This window comes from Salarias fasciatus, chromosome 12 (genome assembly GCF_902148845.1).
Source record: "Salarias fasciatus chromosome 12, fSalaFa1.1, whole genome shotgun sequence".
Lineage (NCBI taxonomy): Eukaryota > Metazoa > Chordata > Actinopteri > Blenniiformes > Blenniidae > Salarias > Salarias fasciatus.
In genome coordinates, this window is record NC_043756.1 from 5,672,977 (window position 1) to 5,684,369 (window position 11,393).

At 43.1% G+C, this 11,393-nt stretch overlaps 1 protein-coding gene across 1 annotated transcript; it reads left to right on the plus strand.

Moving 5' to 3' along the window:
• Positions 1-5,024: 5,024 nt before the first annotated feature.
• Positions 5,025-9,346, plus strand: ggt1a (gamma-glutamyltransferase 1a). Its single transcript, XM_030105126.1, has 12 exons — positions 5,025-5,197; positions 5,276-5,406; positions 5,479-5,568; positions 5,837-6,029; positions 6,642-6,802; positions 7,017-7,166; positions 7,494-7,630; positions 7,829-8,016; positions 8,134-8,261; positions 8,414-8,526; positions 8,621-8,734; positions 9,200-9,346. The coding sequence occupies exons 1-12, from the start codon at positions 5,025-5,027 to the stop codon at positions 9,344-9,346; spliced, it is 1,725 nt and encodes a 574-aa protein (XP_029960986.1).
• The last annotated feature ends 2,047 nt before the right edge of the window (positions 9,347-11,393 follow it).

An 11,393-nucleotide genomic window follows, 5' to 3' on the forward strand; every position in this document is an offset into this window, starting at 1 on the left:
CGGGCTTATCCTTGTTTAGTGATGTGCAACAGTTGATCTGCTCTCTAATAATGACTCCCCCTGGCCGCACGCCCTCCCTGGACAGGTCCTGTTGCATATTCTCCTGGAGGTTGTAACGATGATTGAGTGACATCCCTGATTTAATGCATCACTCCCAGGCCACTAATTGGTTGAGTCAGATCTTGTACTCTCCAAGCTATGCTGATAAAATAACCTCCTTCTCCTACTGCGTGCTAATATAACTCCATCTTTTGAGCACGTATTCACGTTAGGCGAACAAATCTGTGGGACCAATCTTTTTTGTTTATCACATGTAAATTAAATTTCAGCCTTGCCCTTGGGCTTAACCTCAGGAGGGATCACTCGGTTTAGAGATGAGCGAGGTAAATTGCTTTTACGGATGATGCTCACTTTATAGATTACAGTGTGCTTTGAACATCTGCATAATGTCCACTGCGGCTGACCGCAGTAACCTTTGATGTGGCGAGGGTTAGAGTTTGTGCCCAACAAACCGCCTCTACTGGGATTTCTGATGCGTGGGCAGCCGAAGGAGGACAAGAGAGTTCAACAAAACAGATGAGACACAGAGTTACAGCCATCACAATTACTGTTTTCAAGCTCCTCCAGTCCTGTTTTCTATGCCCTGCATTATTTAAATTGATCTCTCTTCTTTCTATCCTTGAGATTTAGTGGTACAGGGGTATGGAACGGTTTGTGAATCCCAGTCTGGGACATTTTTTTGTATGAAGTTTGAATGTTCTCCCTGTGTTGCTTTTTTTTTTTTTCAACTCTCTCCAACAGTCAAAGAGCCTGTGTTTGCGGTTATTTACCTGTGTGTGTGTGTGTGTGTGTGTGTGTGTGTTTTGGCCTGTGATGACTTGTACAGAGTGTACCCTGTGCTTGCCAATTTTCTGTGTCCCACAACCCTGAATTGAATAAAGACATGAGCAGCTAATGGGATTAAACAGGAGTGACCTGAAGAAAACCTAAACACACACAAAGAAAACATATAAAGTCCTATGCTGACCCTGTGTGCCTGTACTTGCCCTGTGGTGGGCTGGAGACCTCGCAGTGGTGTACGCCACCAATCGCTCTGTGTTTTTAACAGATTCCACCAGAAGTTATTTATATTAGAATTAAATTCTGATGAAGTTTTCAGCCATAACTCTGATGTTTCCTGTGGTGGGTGTGCTTGGTTGCGGCTCGAAAGTGAGGATGAGATTTTAGTCGCCCTCACAATGATGATCGTTTCCCATCCCCGCTGTGCAATATGAAAGGATGGAAGGTAACATGTACACGTTTAGAGCAGCAGTTAATAAACCCAGAGGTTTGGAATTGTTTGTTTATTTGGCCCAGTGGCGTTGTTAGGCTTATTTTAGGGGTCTGAAGCCACCCTAAAACATTCTTAAGCCCCCCAAATAATTTGGTGCTCTTTAAGAAAAAAAATTTTTTTTTTATTTATTTATTTATTTTTTTACAAAATTCATTTTCTGCATAAAGCGGCTGGAATATGATTTTAAGTGAACAATCATACAAGCGTTGATTATTTGCTTAAACATGATCAATAATCTGTCAGTTTCCCCTCACTTCATAGCTGAGAGAGCCCTTCCGTGAATCCATTCCACTTGTTCATATAGAGAACGAGCGCATCATTGAAAATCCAGTCCAGGTTTTTCCAGTGACCTTACCTGCAGGCTGAAACACAGAGTTCAATAAAACAGGAGAGCTGGACGGATAGAGGAAAGATGGATATAAGAATGTTTTCCAAGAAAGTAAGTATTGATCACTGCTGGTAGTCAAAGCTAGTTAGCTCGAGCTAACAACAGAAAGCCCCATGTTATTAAACCAAATGCTTCTTTTCTGACAAATAAAAACCTGGTTTTAACATTATGCACCAGGATTCCCAAAGCTTTTTTAACCCAGGGCCCTCTTATAGGGGAGAACATTTTTCAAGGACTTCTCATCATCCTCGTGTTAATTAAACACAATCTGTCATTTGTAACCCCAAATGCCATGTGAATTATCTCCTTTTTAAATGTTCAATCCTAAATATTTAAGATGTGTGTAGCAGAAATGAACTTAACTAAATCAAATTGGAGTATTGTCAGTACAATTTCTTTATTCTTAAACACAGGTAAAGTCTTATTGAAGCTACATTTTCATTTCACAGCATTTAGAATTGTAAATGTACAGCTTTCAGAACATGACCAGTGCTATAATGTGGATCTTATGTTCTAGTCAGCCAGGTCGGGGGTCAGCTCACATGTTCCAGTGGCGTCCTGGAGTTACAGCAGGCTGCAGGAAGTTAAGGAGTTAACCAGGTAGTGTGTCCAGTCAGACGTTCTGTTGCAGCACTTGGTAAATAAATGTGGAGTTCTGAAGATTCTTTCCTTCATCTTCAAGTTACACCGACACCGACACAGTCCCAGTGAAGTTTGCTGAACAAACAGCTCAAAACCTTCTGAAGTGGTTCAACTCGAATTGCTTCTTTGAATCATTGGCGGAAAACTGACAAACATCATAATTACTTCTAGTCATCCAGTAAATATAGGTAACTAGACTTATCACACATATCTCAGTCACTCACATCATAACAGGTTAAATTAGTGAGAAGGTGAGTCTGTTTCTCACAACAGTTTCTCTGTTCTTGGAGTGATGGATGACAAATAGACTTAGATCCTCCTCCACCACTAAACGAGAAGCCCTCTGGGCTTTTTTCTGAAGTTACAGCCAAATTCACCATTCCTGTTTTCAGACTAATGTTCTCCTCAGTCTTTCCTTTGTTTAGTCTCTGAACTCTGGGTCTTGGTAATCAGGAGCTTCTTTAACTTGGTGGCTTCATTTGCTACCAGCTGAAGACTCTCCACACATCCTGGTCTTCTGTCTCTGTTCTCAGTGAAACCAAACTCCAGATAATATCTCCTCAGTTCTGCTGGTTTAGACTCAGCACCACTTGATGCAGAGGCTTATTCGCAGATTTAGTGATATGTAACCATCATGCCAGAGTTTTTATTAGTCCATAGCTGTGGGAGTAATTAGTTTGTTTATTGGTGCATTTGTACCTACATGTAGATATACATTTTTTTAACTAATATAGCATGTTGTTAATTTATTATCAGTTTATTTGACATTTTTTCATGGACCCCCAAGCTCTGGGTTGCTAACTACTGGGGGGGTAAAGGGGCCCCAGTTTGAGAACTGCAGCTGTAAACAGACCGTTACTCTGCAAACCTTTATTTGTCGCTGTGCGGTATAAGAAAAAAACAAACTGAAATAATAATGAATAATTTCTCAGTCTTTGTTAGCTGTTTGTGGAGTTTTGCCCTCGTGCGATCGCTCACATCCTGTACATGTCCTGGGGGCTAAGCCCTTTCCATAGTGACGCCCCTGATTTGGCCGTCCATAACGTAAAGGCAGAGGCGTATTTTCCCACCGCTAACCTGAGCCACAAACTCATCATTGCATCACCCTTAACAGAGCCTATTTTTTTGGAGGCCCTGTCATTAAACGGGACCACAGCCACCCATGAAAACACATGACGTCACCTCCGTTTCCACTGTGACCGTCTCTGTGTCTGCAGGCTGCAGTTTACCTGACGCTGAGGAACAACTGCAGCGGGTGATTTGATTTGCTGCAGCATGCGTACACAGACGCTGGGATCTTTATTTGGCAAAAACAATTGAAGGGAAATGTTGAAGATAGTGTGAGAGTACCCCTCACAGCTAACTCAAAATGAAACCTGCAAGCCGTCCGCCGAGGGATGGAGAATAAACTGCTGCTGATATTTCATAAAAACAGCCGCCGACACACGTATAAAACTGACGGAAAGCTTTTGTAATCTGCAAGAAAACAGAAATATAATTGTCCTCTCCTTTCATAAATCAGCTCTATCCTCTGAATACGCTCCCCTCTGCTGGGTGGCTCTGAACCTGGGAGATGGAGAACAGGATAGCGGTGATTAGATTTGGACACAGTGATCGCAGCAGCAGGAGCAGCAGACCACAGGGCTCCTTTATCAGCGTGGCCCAGCAACAGGACTGTACGCCGGATTAGCCCAGTTACCACCGAACGGCATCTGCTGCTGTGAAAACCGGCGCCGTCGACACTGCCAGCCGGGGCCTGTGCTCCTGAGTGAAGGCTCGGGCATCTCAATCGGTCTGAGGGCGTCTGCAGAATAATCCAAATAGACTGTGACACGGTTACTGAGCGTGGCAACGCCGTCGGCTGAGCCAATCACACAGAGCCCTGGGTGAAGGCCGACTGCTGCCCGCATCTGTAAACAGATCACTCGCACCTTCACTTTGGCAAGACTGGCAGATAGATATCAGAGTCAAACTGAAGGTTATTGAAGACGAGCTCGAGAGTTTCTCTCCAATGTACTGAAAAAAGAAGAGGGAGGCATCCATCATTTTAAAAGTGACATTTAGCTTTAAACATGATAGATTAAACCACAAATAATAAAAGTTGTAGCTCGTGTTCTCAAGAGCTGCAACACAGAAGATCTAAGAAGAAAGCTTCCCTGATCTTTGCCTTTTTTATGTTCTTTTTTCTATAAATATGCATCTGTTTTTCTCCCCGTTGCCTTCAAAAACACGTGCAAAGGCCGCACATGCTTATTATCCAGAAAGCACTGCTCACCAGCAGTGCAACATCTCTATGTCACACCTGAAAGTCAGCCACCACAGAGCAAACATCGCTGATGACCGAGGTTTGTCATACGAAGCACCTCAGCTTCACGGCCACACTGAGGAACAGGGAACAGTGGGACATTCAGCTGCCTTATTCAGTCGTGTAGTCGAACACAGTTTTTTTCTCTCAGTCTGTCAAAAGAATCACAGCCCAAGGTAAGAAAACTTTCTTTGAAGAAAAAAAATGCATTAAATTAGGTGATTTTAAGTTGCCTTTAGTGAAAGTGTTTGCTGTTCATTGGGATATTGCCAATAAAGAGAGTTTCGGTTGTTGAGATGAATGCTCCCGTCTGAAGACGAGGGTTTTTGTTGTTGTTGTTGTTCTCTGACAGGAAAATGGTTGGGAAGTCCATGATTGCTGGTGTGGTGGTCCTTCTGGTGGCTGCAGTGAGCCTGTTCCTGGGGGTGTTCATGGGCTTGGGGAAGAAAAACCCGCCTCCCCCTTCAGATTACTTCTTCTCCAAGGCCGCTGTGGCTGCCGATGCCGGGAAGTGTTCAGAAGTGGGGAGGTAAGACGGAGAAACAAGGTGCATACTGGGACCTGCACGTCAGCTTTCCAGTGGTTAAAAGCATTCCTGTGTTTCCAGGGACATCCTGAAGAAAAATGGATCAGCTGTGGATGCCTCCATCGCTGCCTTGTTATGTGTCGGCCTCTTAAATGCTCACAGCATGGGCATCGGAGGAGGGCTCTTCTTTGTCATCTATAACGCTTCTACAGGTGAGTGTGTGCCGCCCTCTAAATCCTGTCAGTGTTTCGAAAAAGAAGGATCCATCAGTGTCTGCTCTACAGGGAAGGTGGAAACCATCGATGCGAGAGAGACAGCACCCATGAACGCCACTGAAGACATGTTTGGCAACAATACCAAGCTTTCTCGTACAGGTACCTCACAGTGAGATGAAGAACCCCCCCCCAGAGATTCAGATCTGACCTTGCACTCGGTAAAGCTGTTGCTGCAACTGTGCTATCAGTTCTGAGGAAGGATTTAGATTAGAAGGCTGTTCAGTCATTCTATGCAGCACTTTTATTTTTGTCAGAACACAGCATCCAGAGTGCCTCATAGTGTCTTATCGGCTTCAGATAAGGGATGGTAATGCTGACGTTACCGTGGTAATCCATTGCTGTTTCCACTGCCGTTGCTCCACAACAGGTGGATTGTCCATCGCGATTCCAGGGGAGATTCGTGGTTATGAGATGGCGCACAAAAGACATGGCCGGCTGCCATGGAAGGAGCTGTTTGAGCCCAGCATTGCCTTGGCTCGCGATGGCTTTCCTATAGGAAAAGCCTTGGCTCACGCCCTCTTCAAGAGTAAGGAATCCATTCAAGGAGACGCCAACATGTGGTGAGGGCGATTCCCTTTTCTACACTTCAATGTTCACTGCATGTGAAGCCTCTAAAAATACTGAGATAAAATTTCAAATCACGTTGAAATATTGTTGGCACTTTCATAGAAAGAGTAATGCAGAAATGTGAGTGGAAGCGATAGAAAAAGAACAAAAATGATTCAAGTGATAAAATGAGTTCATAAAACCAAGTAACATGTAAGAAAAACAAGAGTAAACTGCTGAAAGGAGCTTTATGAATGCACTGAGGTATGAAGAGTGTTGCACCAGTGGAACATGAAATTCTAGTGCTGCAGCAGGTTTTTCACACTGTAAACTTTTGTATCATTACAAACAAGAGCTTAATATGTTAGTAAATGTTGATAAGTCACTTATTCAAATATTTGAGAGAGGAAAATTAAAAACTTAAGTATTGTTTTTGATGGGATTTGAAAATCAGTATTATGCTGGGCCTCTTAGTTGTGGGCAAAACATATTGTGGAAAAAGTGTGATGCTGAATAACTTTGTCATTTTTGCCTCTCTTGACACATTCAGGCTGCGTGTTTACTGGTCAAACATGGCAGCAGTATTAACAATATTCACTTTCAATGAAGTTATTTTCTTCTTTCAGTGAGGTGTTTTGTGATTCTGAAAGAAACATCCTGAAAGAAAACGACATTGTTAGATTCCCAAAGCTGGCCGAAACATACCAAAGAATAGCAGAGGAAGGCCCTGATGTGTTTTATAACGGGACAATGGCTCGCAGCATCGTTGAGGACATCCAGGCGGCAGGTGTGGTGCTGTTTTCTTCCATACTTTTATATTTAGCGATGTAATAATGAATAAATAGTGGGACCTATATATATATATATATAAAAAAAAAAAAAATTGGATATAGTAGAACTGAAGTTAGGATGCCCTGAAAATCCCACTAGAAATGATATACAGTGATGGGATCATTATCCCTCGTTTCAACTTCGCTGTGACACTTTTGAACCGGTTCCAGGCGGCATTATCACCCTGGATGATTTGTTGGAGTACCAGCCAGTGCTGAACGAGAGCCCTCTGAAGCTGAACGTCGGGGAATACACCATGCACGTCCCAGACGCCCCCTCCAGCGGCCCTGTGCTGGCACTCATACTCAACATTGTGGATGGTGAGCGGCCTCGCCGAGTGCCTGTGCAGTCATGCAGAAGGGAGGATATCAGGTTTCCCCAGGTCGTCCCTGGAATACTCCTCCGCCTGCTTTTGGAGGCTGAAAACAGAGTCTGTGCTCGGTTCTGCTTGCCAAGTTTAACTCGCCATCTGTTCAGTTAAGAGCCATGCTTCAGACAAGAAGGGCTTCTTTTAGTTATAAGGATAACAATTAATGTGTATATCTTTTTAAACAAGTTGCTGCGAGATTCACTTAGGGTTCAATCGCCTTCACACGACTTGCAAAACAAATCAGATCAATGAATTGTAAATACTCCTTATTTCACAGGGTACAACTTCACAGACACGAGTGTGTCGACAGCCGAGAAGAAAACTCTGACGTATCACCGCATTGTGGAGGCATTTCGCTTTGCTTATGCCAAGAGGAGCAGACTGGGGGACCCGCGTTACCTCAACATTACCGATGTGAGTGCCCGGGCTGTTATCCTCTTTATCCTTCAAACCTTTTTGGAGCAGTTCCAGAATCACCGGCCTCATTATGGTCACGGTTCTCTGGGATCAGTGAGGGGCAGATTGGGGTGAAAAGAGTTGCTGAAGGACGTGAAGTCAGGTGATGATTTGTTATTTCCTCCTTGTCAACTCACGCTCACTGTTCCCTCTCAGCTAATCCAGAACATGACCTCAGACTACTTCGCTGACGGCATCAGGAGTAAAATCACAGATGACACTACTCATCCAGACAGCTACTATGAGCCTGACTATTTTGTCCCGGACAACCACGGGACGGCTCACCTGTCGGTCATCGCCGAGGACGGGAGCGCCGTGGCCGCCACCAGCACCATCAACCTATAGTGAGAGTCCAGTTTGATCTAAAGATGTTGTTCAGTTTGTTAATGACTCTTTTTAAAAGGTAACATTTCTCCTATAAAAGTTTCTCCTATAGAGAAAAATCTGTTTTGTTCCCTCAGTTTTGGGTCTAAAGTCATGTCCCGATCAACTGGGATCATTTTCAACGATGAAATGGACGACTTCAGCTCTCCGTACATGACCAATGGGTTTGGGATCCCTCCTTCGCCCAACAACTTCATCCAGCCAGGTTTGGCTGTTTATATGACCTTTCATTACTTCTTGAACCTCTTGTTTGACTTATGACTTATGTTGTACGAGTGGATTATTCATCTTTTAGAAGTTAATCCGTTTAAATTCTGTCAGCTAAGGTAGGAAGTAAAGTGTGTTTATCTGTTGCAGGCAAGAGGCCGCTGTCGTCCATGTGTCCTACTATCATTTTTGACAAAGAAAACAAAGTAAAAATGGTTGTAGGAGCCTCGGGGGGCACGAAAATAACCACAGCCACTGCCTTGGTGAGTCTGCTTGATTCATATTCCCCTCCGAGCTGCGGATTCACACACTGGAGTACGTGGAATCTGACGTGTTACATTTTCTGTCTGCACAAAGGTCATCCTGAACTCCTTGTTCTTTAACTACGACCTGAAGAAAGCCGTGACAGAGCCGCGAGTTCACAACCAGCTGAATCCCAATATGACAGTGGTTGAGCAGGGCTTTGAAAAGGTGGGCGGCCTGCAGGCATGACAGTGCAAAGAATAACAGTTAAATTAGATTCCGATGCTGGTTTGTAGAGCATCTGCTTCTGGGCAAATTAGTTCTTTTCTGGCTGAATTCCAGTCATGCAGGTGACTGTTCACGAAGGGACCTGCTTATGGCATAAAACATACAAACACAATATAGAAAAATGTATATTCAATGTAAAATTATATACATGCCATTAAGATATAGATATGCAATACATAAATGTTTTTCTTCAAGCCTCTAACGTGGCATAAAAGAAACATTTTTTAGTTTCCTTCATCATTTCACTCTTCCTGCACCACTATCAGATTCATGCAAATCATCACTCAGAAAGGAGACCTAGAATCAAAAGCCTCATGTTTCCCATCATCTGTAATAAATACCACAAACATCAACTATTGCAAAAGTCTTTCTTCCCCCCTGTTTGTGTGTGTCGTTACCGTGCAGAGTGTTCTGGAGGGTCTGGCTCAGAAGAACCATGTAACGCAGCTGCTGAGGACTCCGGACTCTGTGGTCCAGGCGGTGGTGCGGCAGGGAGAGCGCCTCTGTGCAGAGTCCGACCCCAGGAAGGGAGGCTACCCGGCGGGATACTGAGCACGTCTTCCCCCAGTGAGGACGGTCTCCTCAAAGACATTCAGACAGAACCACAGACACTGAAGGCGTCTGCATCGAAGACTTTACGCTGAACCTGTGGAGACGGCCGCCATACCTTCTCGGAGATCGTTTCCTTCGACTCCAACATGGAACCTGAATCAATCTCAACACACTTTTCTCACTAAAAACTCATTTAGTTGACATAACTTCTACTTTTTTTTTTGCATTTGGAATTAAAAAAGTAAACCTAGCTTGGCCGGTATCGTCACCACCTTTAAGGAAGGTGATGGTTGAGGACTGGAGGAAAATCACTTCATCATTGAGACAGCATCAGTCTAAACCACAGCAGAACATTTGTTCTGTAGGGAAGAGCTTTTTCGCAACAATGCACCTTTTCCACAACACCTAAGGACTGTTTACATCTGTTTTGAACGTTGCATTTGGGGGATGCTCAGTAGGTGGGTCGCACCAGTGCGAAAGCAGCAAAATATTCTCTGCTAATTCCAACCAGCTTATTCTTCTGGTACTACTGAATCTTGTTGTAATCGTCTGAGATGACTCTGACCTGCTCACAGTCCTGAACTCAACCTCGCGAAACGGTGGCATCAGCTGTGTGGGTGTGTCGTCGGTGCCAGGAGTGCGTGGGCCGGCTGGCGAGCAGCACGAGGAGCAGGTGCCGGGCTGTGGTTCTACCACATGCTACCGAGGATCCTGTTTATCCTGTGGAAGGAAAAAAGAAACTACACTGAACCGAGCATCCACTAACTCAATCCATTTGGTGGATTTAGTGGAGTTTTGTTTAGATTGCATCGATGAGACTCCTGATTACCAAAAAACCGGGCACCAGAAAATGCGAACAGCAATGAAAAGCTGTTTGGCTTTGCAGAGAAGATTTGGCTCATTTTCTGTTGTGAATCATTCACTCGGCTCTGCTGCTCATCCCACAAATGCTTTTTTTTTTTTTTTTTTTTTTTTTTAAGATAAGAAGGATCATTACAACAAAAGACTTATTTGCCAAACTCAAACTTTCTGTATTTTTGGTTGCTAAAGCCAAGTTTATATATCAATAGTCGGGCGGATCGTTTTTAAGTTTTATTGCTAAAGTGAGAATCAGAGTGGAAGGTTGTCCCATTTTTCATTTCTTTTGTAAGGGAAACGTTTGTGAATAGCAGGACAGTTTGTCTGGGACGAGGAGAGTTCGTTTGGATGTCGGACTGGTGAAAAACTTTGAAATGAAGAAAGTCAAACCAAATAAAAAGGAGGACATCTCAGGTTGTTGCCTGTTTCACCAAAAAACAATGTCTCCTGATGTAAGTAGACCCTGATTATTTAGAGGAAACCTATCGTGTTATTTTCTACTACTTCTGAATTGTAAATGTTTAATATCGAGTAGAGGTTAAATGAATGTATAGTGTATTCAGAAAAATACATTTGCAGATATATTTTTCTAAACATGCATTGTTCTTATGCCATGTTTGTTGCCATGCTTGTTATTAAACATTTTGAACAAAGATGCTATATTTTATCATAGTGACTGTTTCTGATGTTTCTGAACTGAGATATAAGGCACAAAAATCACTCCTCTGTTTAAGTTTTGTGGTTCGTCTGATTTTGTTCTATCGTGAATGTCATGATAAATAAAATTAACCCGGTGAACATACACTGCAAGAAGGATTCAGAGCCTCAGTGGTGGTCAATACGAAGGCATACATTCTGCTGAATTCTAAATAACGTGGATAATTATTTTAGAAATGCTTGAAATGTTCTGGTGAAAAAAATGAGAAAACTCAATGAACTGAATTTTTAAGATAATGTAAGGTTACCTCTTCATTGTGTTTTGCACAACAGCAAAAATTGATTGAATGTTTTTTTTTTTTAAATCATAATCTCAACGTAAAGCCGAAACACAGGTTATTCTGAATGATCCATGGAATATTTCAAAAAATGTTCCTGCTTTCAGAGCTTAAAAAGCTCAACACAGGACTGAGTTTGCAATCTGCCATCCTGGACGACTATCTCAGCGAGTCCGATGTGGGACATTTATTAT